Raw genomic sequence first — 16,006 nt, forward strand, 5'->3', positions numbered from 1 at the left:
TCAATGAATGGTGGTTACCAGAGACTGGGAGGTAAGAGAGGAGAGATGTTGGTTAAAGGGTACAAAGTTTCAGTTAGAGAGAAGGAGTAAGTTTGAGATCTATCGTAGCACAGCAGAGTGACTACGGTTACTAATAATGTACTGCATATTTCAAAATAGTTAGAGTAAATTTCAAATGTCTTAACACAAAAAACAAATAAATGAATATGTTAATTATATTGATGTAATTAATCATTATCCCACACCATATACATATATTGAAACATCACATTGGTACCCAATAAATGTATACAATTATTATTTCCATTTAAAAATAATATTGGCTGGCTGGTTAGTTCACTTAGAGCATGGTGCTGATGACATCAAGGTCAAGGAATTGGATCCCCCTACTGGCCAATTACAAAATAATAATGATAATAATAATAATAATAATTTTGGGCTGGCTGGTTAGCTCCCTTGGGAGAGTGTGGTGTTGCTAACACCAAGATCAAAGATTCAGATCCCCATATGGGCAAGCCACAAATAAATAAATAAATAAATATAAGATTTTTTTAAAAATTTCTTAAAAACACTAAAAAATTTTTCAGGACCAAAAATAAAACCATCATCTCTAAATTCGGATAATTTTGATTAAAATAATGTATTTAAAGTATTCTCAGTCAAAATGGTAAGTTCACAATGTCTTGTGACTGGTCTGATGGATTAGGAAGTTAACACTGATCACAGAGATTGTAAGGGAAATGTGATGGTCACCAAAAATATTCCAATCATAAATATTACACAAATATTTAAGGTATAACTGTCTACTTTCCTAAAATTCAGAGGTCCTTGAGGGGAATGATTTGGAATGAAGTCCTGCTCATGAATTTATCATAATCAGCTTTGTAGTATAGCCATATGGAAAAACAGCCTTATTCTCCTTACTAAAGTATATGCCCACTTTAAGGGGAAAGGTGATGTGTTGTTTAGGCTGATCCTTCACGTAAAACTATCATGATGCACTGTACATATTCCTATTCAGTAAATATTTGCCAGGCTACACTAAATTGCAAGACTTTATAATAAGATTCAGGATATTATCCCTCTTAAATCTGATGTCAGTTGAAACTATGCCCATACAACTATAGCCAAGGAATAACTATAAATGCACATGGGTGAAAGAATTTCAACTCGCAAGTCTGTCAGACCTATATTTAAATCCTGGGTCCATCACTGACCAACAATATTCACTTTGGTGAACTACCTAACCTCTGAGAATAGGAAATGACAATTCCACTGCACAGCGTGAAAGGATGGTGATGACAAAAGCAGGAACCAACATTTACTGTCATACATTTGCCCAGCATTTTGCTGTGTGCATAGTACGAATAATCTCATTTAATCTTTTAAGCATTGCAGCAGGTATCATTGTTATCTTAATTTACAAAGGAGAAAACTGGAAATTAGAAACTTGTCCAAAATCACAGATGTATCCGATTGATAGGACGAGATTTGAAACAGAGCCTGTGGTCTACTAAGCATACAACTTCACACATAATATAGGCTCGAAAAATGGAAATTTAAAAAACTGCTAGAGCTGATAAATGGTTTCAGTAAAGTTGCAGGACAGAAAATCAACACACAAAAATCAGTAGTGTTTTTATACTCTAACAACAAACTAGCAGATAAAGAAATAAAGAAAGAAAGCCTATCACAATAGTCACCAAAAAAATAAAATACCAAGGAATCAATTTAACCAAGGAGGTGAAATATCTCTTCAATAAGATCCACAAATCACTGCTGAAAGAAATTAAAGAGGACACGAAAAGATGGAAAGACATTCCATGCTCTTGAATTGTAAGAATTAACATGTGAAAATGTCCCTACTACCCAAAGCAATCTACAGATTCAATACAATCTCCATCAAAATACCAATGACATTCTTCAAAGAAATAGAAAAAACAATCCTAACATTCACATGGAACAACAAAAGACCATGAATAGCCAAAGCAATCGTTAGCAAATAAAATAAAATAAAATAAAGCCAGAGCACTACACTACCTGACTTCAAAGTATACTATGAAGCTATAGTAACACCAAAATGGCATGGTACTGGCATAAAAACAGATACTCAGACCAACTGAACAGAACAGAGAACCCAGAAATCAACCCACATACTTACAGCCAACTGGTCTTTGACAAAGGCATCAAGAACATACATTGGGAGAAAAGGCTGCCTCTTCAATAAATGGTGCTGGGAAAACTGGACATCCATACGTAGAAGAACAAAACTAGACCCATACCTCTCACCATATACCAAAATCAACTCAAAATGGATTAAAGACTTAAATACAAGACTTGAAACTAGAAAACTCCTACAAAAAAACATAGGGGAAACACTTCGGGAAGTAGGATGGGCAAAGACTTTATGGATATGAACCCAAAAGCACAGGCAACAAAAGAAAAATAAACAAATGGGATTATATCAAACTAAAAAGCTTCTGCACAGCAAAAGGAACAATTAACAGAGCAAAAATACAACCTGCGGAATGGGAGAAAATATTTTCAAATTATGCATCTGACCAGGGATTAATATCCAGAGTATATAAGTAACTAAAACAACAGTAAAAAAAACAAAACAAAACAAAAAACCAAGTAACCCAATTTTAAAAAATGGGCAAAGGAGCTGAACAGGCATTTCTCAAAGGAAGATATACAAATGGCCAACAGACACATGAAAAAATGCTCAACATCACTAAGCATCAGGGAAATGTGAATCAAAACCACACCGAGACAGCATCTCATGCCAGTTAGACTGGCCATTATCAAAATGATAGAGAATAACAAATGCTGACAAGGATTGAGAGAAAGAGGAACTCTCCTACATTGTTGGTGGGACTGTAAGCTAGTATAGCCACTACAGAAAACAGTATGGAGGTTTCTCAAACAACTACAGGCAGAACTCCCATATGATCCAGCAATTCCACTGCTGGGTATATACGCAAAGGAATGGAAATCATTATGTCAAAGAGATTCCTGCACTCCATGGTTATTGCAGCTCTATTTACAACAGCCAAGAGTTGGAACCAACCTAAATGTCCATCGACGGATGACTGGATAAGGAAAATGTGGTATATTTACACTATGGAATACTCTTGTGCCATAAAAATGAATGAAATTCTGCCATTAGAAGCAACATGGATGAACTTAGAGAAAATTGCATTAAGTGAAATAAGCCAAACACAGAGAGGAATACTGCATGTCCTCACTCATTAATAGGAACTAAAAAAATAAATGAAAAAAAGAAAGAAAGAGAGAAGGAAAGAACAATCAAAATAATACACTGAACTTTCAAAAGGAGAGAACAGAACTGAGGTTACCGGAGGTGGGAAAGGGGAAGGAGAATTAGTGAGGAATTGGTAAAGGGCCACGAAAAATGATTACATTGTGTAATGTTGAATATACTAGTTATCCTGATTTGAGTATCACATATTGCACACAGGTATTGACAGTAAACTCTGTATTCCACAGATATGTACAATAATTATGTTTCAAGAAAAAAAATTATAAAATTCTTATTATTAAATTATTAAATTCTTTAATATAAATATTAACTCATACCAAATATTATATTCTAAATATTATAACTATTTTCAACCACTAGATCAATTTAAGTTAAGATTGAGAAGGAAATCATCTTAGAGCCATTTTCTGTATGAAAAAAAGTAAAAGGAAGCAGAAATATGCTCAAAATAGAGGAGTAGTTGAGTAAAGAGAAACCATCTGAATGGAAAATAGGGAGTAAGACATATATAATTTACAATGCTAATAGAAAAAAGATATTATTTTATGATCAACTACCCCATGCCCAGAAAGGCAGGTAAAGCAGGAACAGAGATGTTTGCAACAGTCCGGTTAATGCCTTGTGATGCAGATGGAGCTCAAGGAGACTTTGGATATACATATCTTCAAGGCAGACTTTGTCTCTGAAGCATTTAGAATTATCTGAAAAAATTATTGTTAAATCTAAGAGAAAAAAAGATGTGGATTAAATTAAGCTGTGATTAGTGAAGTTTGAAATGTTACCATTTTGTTCCCAGGTGCTTTGAATTCTGAAATCTGTCTCCAATTGTGTATTTGTAAATGTGATGGTTGATAATTTGAGTTTCTTCTCATGCTCGACTATTTTAAGTTTTTAAATAGTGGTTTAGTTATATTCTTAATTATGCCTACAAGAAATATGGCTACCTGGATCACAGAGATATTGCAGTCCATCTGGTAATGTCAGGAGTAAATAAACAACATTTTTGAGTTCTGACTTTTCAATGTCCACTCTAAGAACAGAAATGTCAAGCATGCAAAAAAGGGTACTGAAAGATGAAAGACGGGAACACAAAGGAGAAAAGGCTTTAGTCTATGTTCCAAGGACATAATCTATACTTGATAAATGTTTGTTGGCAGAGAGAGAAAAGAGGGAACAGGGGGAGGGAGGGATGGGTAGGAATGAGAAAGTAGGGGATTCCAAGAAGATAACCACACAAAGAAATCCTGAGATGGAAAAGGGAAGTTAAGTAGCTTAGTTGGAATGCATATTTTGTGTAAGTAAGGCAATACATGCCAAGAGAGGTGTGGTGAAACACTTACTTCAACCCACTGTGGAACAACTTCTTGTAGTCAACATTTATTCTACTGATATTTTCTTCTGTAAGGCGTTCAATGGACCATAAACGGCCCACATGCTGAAAACCAGGAGCCGCTTTCCTGACATATTCCCTATCATCACCTGGCAACCATAAAATCTGTAAGAAGAAGCAGGAAGTCCTTCAGTGGATAATCAATTATTTAGGTACAAACAGCCCCATAGAGACTGGATGGAATTCCAATCCAGCACTGGTAGTAGCCTATAGGGAGCAGAGTGAAATTCTAGTCCTTGGTTTAAGAGTCAACCTGGCCTAATATTGTCTAAGGAACTCTTATAATGGGGTTTTCACCAGGGCTGTTCTGGACTGTGTTTTCTCAGGACCTTTACATTCATCAGTTAACAGAAAGGGTCAAGGGGCTACTGTTACAAAAAGCCTCATACTAGCAAAGTGAACAAGGAGTTGGTAGATGTGGATGAAAGCTGAGAATCAAAAAATCTCCTTTGGTTGATGATGCTAAAAATCATCTTTAAGTTGAGACATTTTCTGACAACAGGGGTGATATTATGACTCATTTGTGGAAGCTGTTCCACTTGCAAAGAAATATATTTGTTTCACTCATAGCACTCCCAAATTCTGATAATTTAGGCAACTTGAAATGACTGACAGCCCAAATACACAGTTGCTTTGGAAAAACATGATGAGCAAAATCTCTGCTCAAATAAGAACCAGTTGTCCTTTCTATACCATTCATTAAACCAAGTCCTCAAAGCCTTAGTGTTACCCAGGCTCTTTCTAGCAGATCTACGTCGGTGAAGGTGCAGGTCACATCACATAATTATTACACATATTCCTCTCTAACAGGGTGCTGATATTTCATTTGGTTTGGAATAGCAAACAGCCTTAATGCTTTTCCCCACAGAGATAAATTTAACTGGGCCATTCTTAGATTACCACACATAGCTGTATAAGCAACAATCTCTATTTCCACAGAAAGCAAAATTACTTTTAGGATCCTGGGGAAGATCTACAAGGTAGGTCAAGTTCAACTACTGAGCTCCTGGGACATGCTACCCACCTCCCAACCTCTACCATAAATACTGAAATAAACATACCAGATGTTGCTCAATTTGAGAGTCAAGGATCACGCTTACTACTTGGTGGATATACTTGTGTCTGACAGGATGTTTTGGTGGAGGGGCATTAAGATCAAATATCACAAATTTCTTTTCCTTCTTTGCAATCTTCAATAAATCACCTAGTTTTGGAATTGACTGATTTCTTGCTTTTTCCTTATCAGCCTCTGATAGAGGTTTCATATTGAAAAATGGCCTTCGCTAAAAATAAACACATCGAAGAATACATTGGTTCCCATCAGAAGTATTTTCCAGTTCTCCTGCTATGTAGCCCCACACCCAGCTCTACCTCCATGTTGCTCCACTATCACTCAATCCACCAGATCCTCTGAAATACAAGTACTGAGATAAGAGTTACCAGAGGAGAGAATAAAATATAATTTCTAGTGGTAATTATGGTGTTTGGAATTATTTCTTCTATAACCTAAAACCTGTTGTGTTTGCACTCAACATCCTTTGTGTTATCTTGACCTTCTTTTCCAGCCTTTTTTCCCATAACTCAAGGTAACACATCCCCTTTCAGTCATGTTGGCTTCCTGCATGTGCTCTCCCTGTTCTAGTTTTATGTAATAGAAAGAACATGTGTTTTGGCTGGATTCAGTCCCAGCTCCACCCATTTGCCTTCCTTGCCATATCCACCTGTTAAAATCCTACCCTCAAACTGCAAAGCCTAGTTCAAATGCAATCGCCTTCATAATCGCTTCTTGTTGCACATCCTTGGTAAAACCATTTAAATTCTCAAAGTCTTCATTGCTCAAACTATAAAATGGGGGAAAAGGGATAATCTACATATCTCTTAGGATTATTCTGAAGAATGATAAAATATTTATAGGGTCTGAGAACTGTCTGGTACATAGAAAAGTGCACAATTCACAAGTTCCCTCACTCTCTACTGATTCTACTGGAGTGTAATTGCCTCGTGGCAAGAATGTTCATATATTCTTTGCAATGTACAGCATTTAACCTTACATATAGCAGACTATACATGTATTTGTGATATTAAATTTCATAGATGGCTACTTTTATTGTCATTTGCCAATTTTAGATCATTTGTAGGTGAAGGTAGTGATAAAAGGCCACATCTCAAAAGAAGGAAGTAGTAGATACCTCATATTTTCTTAAACCCAAGTAATTTCTCCTTTTGTCTACACAAATTTATCTTAATTCTCACTCACATCTTTTTTATTTCTTCTCCTTCCCTTGACCTCCTAAACAAGTTTGCCTTTCTCACATTTTTCTCAGGAAAGAAACAGTCACACTGCACAATACCCTATAAAATTGCTAGACCAGAAGGCAGATCATAGAAGATGAATTAAACCAGCCCTGAGTTGAGAGCTATGACTAAGAGGGGTTTTAATTCTCAGGAAAATAGAAATTTGCTTCAGAATTCAAGATTTTGTTAGATACTACCAGACCTAGACCAACTCTTTCACTTAATTGTTAGACCTTCATGTAAGGAAAATTGTTAAAAGAACAGGATGGAAAAGACCAAGACAGGAACAAATACTCGAAATAGCAAAAACAATAAAGATTAATCAATCGGAAAATTTAAAACTAGACTCCAGTAAGCTTTCAATAGCTTTATGAGGTAGATCTAACAGCTGAGGTAAATTGAGCCTCTTTTTTTTTGTATATAAAATAGGGAACTTAATCAGAAAAATAAACTGGAATGGGACAATGCCTGTTTAGACTACATCCAACACATAGCTGAATATTTTCAAAAAGTCCTAGGAAGTAACAAGCTAGGACTGAAAACAAACTTCTCGTTCTGCAGATAAAACACCTGGTACCTCAAATGAAAATAAGGCTGTAAGGTCCTCTGTTCTTTATGCCTATGCTTAGAGATATTACAAGCAGAAGAACTATCAGAAGAGCAAATGCATTATATTGGTTAAGAAACAGAAGGACAATTATTCAAAATTGGTCCAATTATTTCACATCAAGGGAAAGGTTACCTCTCAACAGACAATTCTAAGGAGAACAATATAGATAAATTGTAATATAAATATAGATGAACAATACAGTTGTCTTGTTGATATGAGTGCCACTACATATACCATTAATCCCACTACCATAAAAAATCAGATCACTCAGAGCACTAAAATCACTCAAGTAGAGGGAATTTCTAACAATCCTAAGTCTTTTCCATATCCCAACATAAAACTTTTACTTTGAGACCGCTGCCAGAAGAACATCCCTTTATTCTCTATGGCACTTCCCAAATAAATTTAAATGTTAGGAATCTACTTTGCAAAAAGAACCACCAGAAGAAATGCACTGCAGACAAATTATTTTTAGAAGCTGCACATTATCAAACTATAGCTGATATGGACATAACTCAACTGAAACTCTACAAGACAGAAGAAAATGGGATGACATATTCAAAACACTGAAAGAAAAAAAACTGCCAGCCAAGAACACTATACTCAGCAAGGCTATCCTTCATGGAGGAAGGGAAAATAGTGTATTTCCTGGACAAACAAAAACTAAGGGAGTTTGCCACCACACGAGCAGCCCTCCAAGAAACCCTCAAGGGAGATCTGCATCTGGAAACTGAAAAAATGATAATCACTACCGTGAATACATAAGAAATAACAAAACCACTGGTAGAACAAAATGCAAATGAGAAATAGAAAGAAACTGAATCTTAACCACCACAAGAAGCCATAGTCACAAAGTAACCATGCTCCTACTTCATTTCTGATTTTACTAATTTCAGTCTTCTCTCTTTCTTCTTGGTCATTCCAGATAAAGATTTGCAAATGTTGTTCATCTTTTTAAACAATCAGCTTGTTGATTTTCCCTATTGTTTTTTAATTCCCTATTTCATATTTTTTTGTGGTAATATTATTTCCTGCTTATATTTGCTTTTGGCTTAGTTTGCTCTTTTTCTATTTTCTTAAGGTAGAAGTTCACATTACTGATTTGAGGTTTTTCTTATTTTTAATATAGGTGTTTCTAAGTATAAATTTTCTGTAAGTACTGCATGAGCCTAGAATCCTATAAGTTTTGACATGTTGCACTTTGATCTTTATCTCAAAGTATTCTTTAATTTCCCTGTAATTTTTCTTTTTACCCATTCGTATAACTTCGTATAATGTATGCTATACGAAGTTATTACGAAAGAACCCATGAGACTGAGAACTTGTTTTCCGTCTTGATAATACACATCCTGGTCTTGGCATTTCTTTCTTCCTTATTCAATCTGATAAAACATCTAAACAAAAAGCAACAAAATGCCAGCAGTAAGACAATACCCCTCAATAACAACCTTGAATGTAAATGGATTAAACACCCATACAAAAGACACAGACTAACTGACTAGATTAAAAAGCTAAGCCAAGTGTATGCTGTCTTCAAGAGACTCACCTCACCTGCAAAGTCACAAACAGACTAAAAGTGAAAGGATGGAAAGAGATATACCATGCAAATGGAAACCAAAACCAAGCAGGAGCAGCTATTCTTCTATTTGATAAAATAGACTTTAAACCAAAAAACCATAAAAAGAGACAAAGAAGGCCACTATAAAATGATAAAGCGATCTACCCAGCAAGAAGACATAATGGCCATAAAAAAATATGCACTCAACACTGGAGCACTGAGATATAAAAAGCAAACACTATAAGACCTTAAGAAAGAGATACACCTCAATATAATAATAGTGGGGGACCTGAACATCCCTCTCAGCATTGAACAGATCATCTAGGCAAGAAATCAACAGTGAAACACAGGATTTAAACTACACCTTACACCAACTGGACCTGGCAGACATCTACAGAACATATCACCCAACAACTACAGAATGTACATTTTTCTCATCAGCACATGGAACATTCTCCAGTATAGGCCACATGTTAGGTCACAAATCAATTCTCAGCAAAATTTTAAAAAATCAAAATCATTTCAAGTATCTTCTCAGACCACAATGGATTAAAACTAGAAATCAATAATAAGCAAAATTCTGGAAACTAAACAAACCATGGAAACTAAACAATAGGCTCCTTAATAACCTTTGGGTCCAAGAATAAATTAAACAGGCAATAAAAAAATTTCTTGAAACTAGCAAAATAAAGACACATCATATCAAAACCTGTGGGATACTACAAAAGCAGTACTAAGGGGAAAGGTTTTGGTTTTTTTTTTTTTCATTTTATTTTATTTTGTCAATATACAGTGTGGTTGATTATTGTGGCCCATGACTGAAACCTCCCTCCCTCCTCCTTCTCCCCCCCCAACAACCTCATATCTGTTCACTTGTCATATCAACTTCAAGGAATTGTAATTGTTGTGTCTTCTTCCCTCCCGCCCCAGTTTATTTGTGTATTTATTTATTTATTTATTTTTAGCTCCCACAAGTAACTGAGAACATGCGATATTACTCTTTCTGTGCCTGACTCATTTCACTTAATATAATTCTCTCTAGGTTCATCCATGTTGTTGCAAATGGCGGTATTTCAAAATGTGTAAATATACCACATTTTCCATATCCACTCATCTGATGATGGACATTTGGGCTGGTTCCAACTCTTAGCTATTGTAAAGAGTGCTGCGATGAACATTGGGGAACAGGTATACCTTCAACTTAATGATTTCCATTCGTCTGGGTATATTCCCAGCAGTGGGATAGCTGGGTCATATGGCAGATCTATCTGCAATTGTTTGAGGAACCTCCATACCATTTTCCATAGAGGCTGCACCATTTTGCAGCCCTACCAACAGTGTATGAGAGTCCCTTATTCTCTGCAACCTCACCAGCATTTATCATTCACAGTCTTTTGGATATTAGCCATCCTAACTGAGGGGTGAGATGGTATCTCAGTGTAGTTTTGATTTGCATTTCCCGAATGCTGAGTGATGTTGAGCATTTTTTCATGTGTCTGTGGGTCATTTGTATATCTTCCTTTGAGAAATGCGTATTTAGCTCTTTTGCCCATTTTTTAATTGGGTTACTTTTTTTGTTATAAAGTTGTTTGAGTTCCTTGTATATTCTGGATTTTAATCCTTTGTCAGATGTATATTTTGCAAATATTTTCTCCCACTCTGTTGGTTGTCTTTTAACTCTGCTAATTGTTTCTTTTGCTGTGCAGAAGCTTTTTAGTTTGATATAATCCCATTTGTCTATTTTTCCTTTGGTTGCCTGTGCTTTGAGGATCATATTCATGCAGTCTGTGCCCAGTCCTATTTCCTGAAGTGTTTCTCCTGTTTTCTTTAGGAAGTTTTATTGTATGTGTGGCTTGATTTCTGGATTCTCTATTCCATTCCATTGATTAGTGTGTCTGTTTTTATGCCAGTACCATGCTGTTTTGGTTATTATAGGTTTGTAGTATAGTTTAAAGTCAGGTAGTGTTATGCCTCCAGCTTCATTTTTCTTGCTCAAAATTGCTTTGGCTATGCAAGGTCTTTTGTTATTCCATATAAATGTCTGGATTGTTTTTTCCATTTCTGAGAAAAATGTCATTGGAATTTTGATGGGAATTGCATTGAATTCGTATATCACTTTGGGTAGCATGGACATTTTCACAATGTTGATTCTTCCAATCCAAGAGCATGGAATATCTTTCCATCTTCTTGTGTCCTCTTTTATTTCCTAAGAGGAAAGTTTATTGCAATAAATGCCTACCTCAAAAGAATAGAAAAATTCCAAATACACAAGCCAACATTACACCTCAAAGAACTAGAAAGACATGAACAATCTAATCGTAAAATTAGTAGATGGAAAGAAATAAAGATCAGAGCAGAACTGGAAGTAATAGAGACATCCCCCAAAAAAATAATACAAAAGAAAAATGAAACAAAAAGTTGTTTTGTTTTGTTTTGTTTGAAAAGATAAATAAAATAAACAAAATACTAGCTAGGTTAACAAAACGGAGAGAAGACCCAAATAACGAAAATCAAAAAGAAAAAAGAAAACATTACAACTGATTCCACAAAAATACAAAATATCATTAGAGACTATCATAAATAACTCTATGCCAACAAATTTGAAAACCTGGAAGAAATGGATGAATTTCTGGACAAATACAAACTACCAAGACAGACCAAGAAGAAGTAGAAAACTCAAACAGACCAATAACAAGCAACAAGTGTGAATCAGTAATCAGCAGTTTCTCAATGAAGAAAAGTTCAGGACCAGATGGCTTACAGCTGAATTCTACCAAATCTTTAAAGAGGAATTAATACCAGTACTCCTCAAACTAATCCAAAAAACTGAAATAGAGGCCATTCTCTCAAACTCATTTTATGAGGTCAGCATCACCCTGTTACCAAAATTAGACAAATACACAACAAAAAATAAAACTACAGGCTAATAACCTTGATGAACATAGAAGCAAAAATCCTCAACAAAATATTAGCAATCAGAATGCAGTAACTCATCAAAAAAATTATATACCATGATCAAGTGGGATCCATTCCTGGGATGCAAGGATGGTTCAACATACACAAGTCAATAAATGTGATACACCACATCAACAAAATCAAGGGGAAAAACCATACAATTATCTCAATAGATGCAGAAAATGCATTTGACAAAATTCAGCATCCTTTATGATGATAAAGGCTCTCAGCAAATTAGGTATAGAAGGAAAGTATCTCAACACAATAAAAGCCATATATGACAAACCAATTGCCAATATCACCCTGAATGGGGAAAAGCTGAATACTGTTCCCTTAAGAACAAGAGCAAGACAAGGATGCCCACTCTAAGCACTCCTAATTAACATAGTATTGGAAGTACTAGCCAGAATAATTAGGCAAGAGAAAGAAATAAAGGACATCCAGATTGGAAAGGATGAATTCAAACTGTCCCTGTTTGCAGATAACATAATTCTATACATAGAAAAACCTAGACACTACAAAAAAAACTCTTAGAGATGATTAACAATTTTAGTAATGTTGCAGGATAGGAAATCAACATGCAAAAATCAGTAGCACTTTTATACTCCAGTAACAAACTAGCAGAAAAAGAAATCAAGAAAGAAAACCCATTACAATAGTCACTAAAAACATAAAATACTAGGAATCAATTTAACCAAGGAGATGAAAGATCTCTACAACAAGAACTACAAATCACTACTGAAAGAAATTAAAGAAGACACAAAAAGATGGAAGGACATTCCATGCTCTTGAATTGGAAAAATGGACATTGTGAAAATGTCCATACTACTGAAAGTGTTCTACAGATTCAATGCAATCCCCATCAAAATATAAATGAAATTATTCACAGAAACAGAAAAAACAATCCTAACTTGCATATGGAATAACAAAAGAACACAAAAAGCCAAAGCAATACTGAGAAAAAATAATTAAATAAATAAAACCAGAGGCATAAAACTACTTGATTTCATATTATACTACAAAGCTATAGTAACCAAAACAGCGTGGCACTGGCATAAAAACAGACACATAGACCAATGCAACAGAATAGAGAACCCAGAAATCTACCCACGTACTTACAGCAAACTGATCTTTGACAAAGGCACCAAGAACATACACCGGGGAAAGAACTGCCTCTTCAATAAATAAACTGGACATCCATATGCAGAAGAATGAAACTACACCAGTATACCAAAATCAACCCAAAATGGATTAAAGACTTAAGTATAAGAACAAAAACCATACAGATACTAAAAGAAAGTATAGGGGAAACACTTCAGGAAGTAGGACTGGGCAAAGGCTTTATGAATAAGAACCCAAAAGCACAAGCAACAAAAGAAAAAGTAAACAAATGGGATAATATCAAACTAAAAAGCTTTTGAACAGCAAAGGAAAAAATCAATAGAGCAGACAGAGAACCTACAGAATGAGAGAAAATATGTGCAAACTATATGTCTGACAAGGGATTAATAACCAGAATATATAAGGAACTCAAACAACTTCACAGTAAAAAAAATAAATAACTCAATTTAAAAATGGGCAAAGGAGGTGAGGAGACACTTTTCATACAAATGGCCAACAGATTCATAGAAAAATGCTCAGCATCACTAATCATCAGGGAAATGCAAATCAAAACCTCACTGAGATATCATTTCACCCTGGTTAGACCTGCCATTATTAAAAAGAGAATAACAAATTCTGGTGAGGATGTGCAGAAAGGGAAACTCTTTTACACTGCTGGTGGGACTGTAAAATAGTACAACCATTATGGAAACCAGTATGGAAGTTTCTCAGACAACTACAGATAGAACTACTATATGATCTGGCAATCCCATTACCGGATATATATACAAATGAATAGAAATCAACATGTTGAAGGGATACCTGCACTCCCATGTTCATTGTGGCTCTATTTACAATAGCCAAATTATGGAACCAACCTAAATATCCATTGACAGATGACTGGATAAGGAAAATGTGGTATATATACACAATGGAATACTAAGCCATAAAAAATAATGAAATTCCTCCATTCGCAGCAACATAGATGATCTTGGAGAAAACTATGTTAAGCAAAATTATCCAGACACAGAAAGAGAAATACCACATGTCCTCCCTCCTTTGGAAGGAAGGAAGGAAGGAAGGAAGGAAGGAAGGAAGGAAGGAAGGAAGAAAGGAAGGAAGAGGAAGGAAGGAAGGAAGGAAGGAAGGAAGGAAGGAAGGAAGGACAGACCACAATAATATGTTGAACTTTCAGAAGGAGAGAACAGATCTGTATTTACTAGAGGTGGGCAGGGGGGAGGGAGAAGGGAGTTAAGAAGATCCTGGGTAAGGGGCACAAAGAATAATTATTATTTTTAATAATGAATATGTTAATAATATTGCTTTCATCATCATGTGTTGTATACAATGCTGTACTTCAGAAATATGTATAATCAATCGTGCTTCAATTAAAAAAGGCCATAATCTGGACCATAAAACAAACCTTAATAAATACAGAAGAACAGAAATCATAAAGCATACACTCAGACAAGAACAGAATTGAACTAAAAATCAATAATAAGAAGCTTCCTGGAAAATACACAAATATCATCATGTGTTGTATACAATGCTGTACTTCAGAAATATGTATAATCAATCGTGCTTCAATAAAAAAAGGCCATAATCTGGACCATAAAACAAACCTTAATAAATACAGAAGAACAGAAATCATAAAGCATACACTCAGACAAGAACAGAATTGAACTAAAAATCAATAATAAGAAGCTTCCTGGAAAATACACAAATATTTGGAAATTTGAAGAAACACTTCTCAATAATCCGTGGGCCAAGGAAGAAGGCTCAAGTGAAATTTTTAAATGTTTGAATTAAATAATTATTAAAATGTAACACATCAAAATCTGCAAGATGAAGTTGGAGAAGTGCTTGGAGGTAAACATAGCATTAAACGCTTATAATAGAAAGAAAAAAATCTAAAATCAACAACCTAAGCTTCCACCTCAGCTAACTATAAAAAGGAGATAAAATAAAACCCAAAGCAAGTAAAAGAAAGGAAATAAAGATTTGAGCAGAAATCAATGAAATTAAAAGTAGTAAAACAAACAAATCAGTTTCTTTGACAAGATCAATACAACGGATATATCTCTAGACAGCTGGAGAGACCAGAGAGAGCGAGCGAGCGAGAGAGAGAGAGAGAGAGAGAGAGAGAGAGAGAGAGAAACAAATTTACCAAAATCAGGAATAAAGAAAGGAACTACATCATTGATCCCACAGTCATTAAGAGGATAATAAATAAATATTATAAAAAACTCTCCACAAATTCGACAACTTAGATCATATAGATCAATTCCTGAAAAGACAAACTATGAACATCACTCAAGAAGAGGTAAGCTTAATGCCCTTATTAATAAAATTGAATTTATAAGTAAAAACCTTCCAACAAAGAAAACTCCAGGCCCAGGTGTGTTCACTGTTGAATTCTACCAAACATATAACAAAAAAAATAATATCAATTCTATACAATCTCTTCCAGGAAACAGAAGAGGACAGAACATTTCCAACTCGTTTTATAAGGCCAGAATTGTCCTAAGACCAAATCCAGATAATGACATTATTGGGGCAGAGGGAGAAAAAACAAAACTACAGACCAACATCTTTCATAAACATCCTGTGAATTTTTAATTTTAAATATTGTAGTTTTTCAGTTCTAGAAATTCTACTTGGTTCTTTTTATATCTTACATATCTCTCATTATTTTCTTGGTTTCCTTTAAATCCTTGATATATTTGTAATAGCTTCTGAAAAGTTTCTTTGTGATAATTCTTTTTTTTTTTTTTTGTCTTTTGTCTTTTTCCGTGTCCGGCAACGGATCGCAAC

General features: G+C 34.9%; 1 protein-coding gene across 1 annotated transcript in view; it reads right to left on the reverse strand.

Annotated features, from left to right (window-relative positions):
* GDPD4 (glycerophosphodiester phosphodiesterase domain containing 4) overlaps nucleotides 1–16,006 on the reverse strand; it is a 120,673-nt gene that overhangs the window by 44,309 nt on the left and 60,358 nt on the right. The window contains exons 11-12 of the mRNA XM_008584505.1: nucleotides 5,735–5,956; nucleotides 4,624–4,778 (exon numbers count right to left, since the gene is read on the reverse strand). Of these exons, the coding sequence (XP_008582727.1) occupies nucleotides 4,624–4,778; nucleotides 5,735–5,956 (377 nt within the window). The remainder of the gene's footprint in view (nucleotides 1–4,623; nucleotides 4,779–5,734; nucleotides 5,957–16,006) is intronic.

The sequence above is a fragment of the Galeopterus variegatus genome, unplaced genomic scaffold (genome assembly GCF_000696425.1).
Source record: "Galeopterus variegatus unplaced genomic scaffold, G_variegatus-3.0.2 Scaffold3284, whole genome shotgun sequence".
NCBI classification, from domain to species: Eukaryota; Metazoa; Chordata; class Mammalia; order Dermoptera; family Cynocephalidae; genus Galeopterus; species Galeopterus variegatus.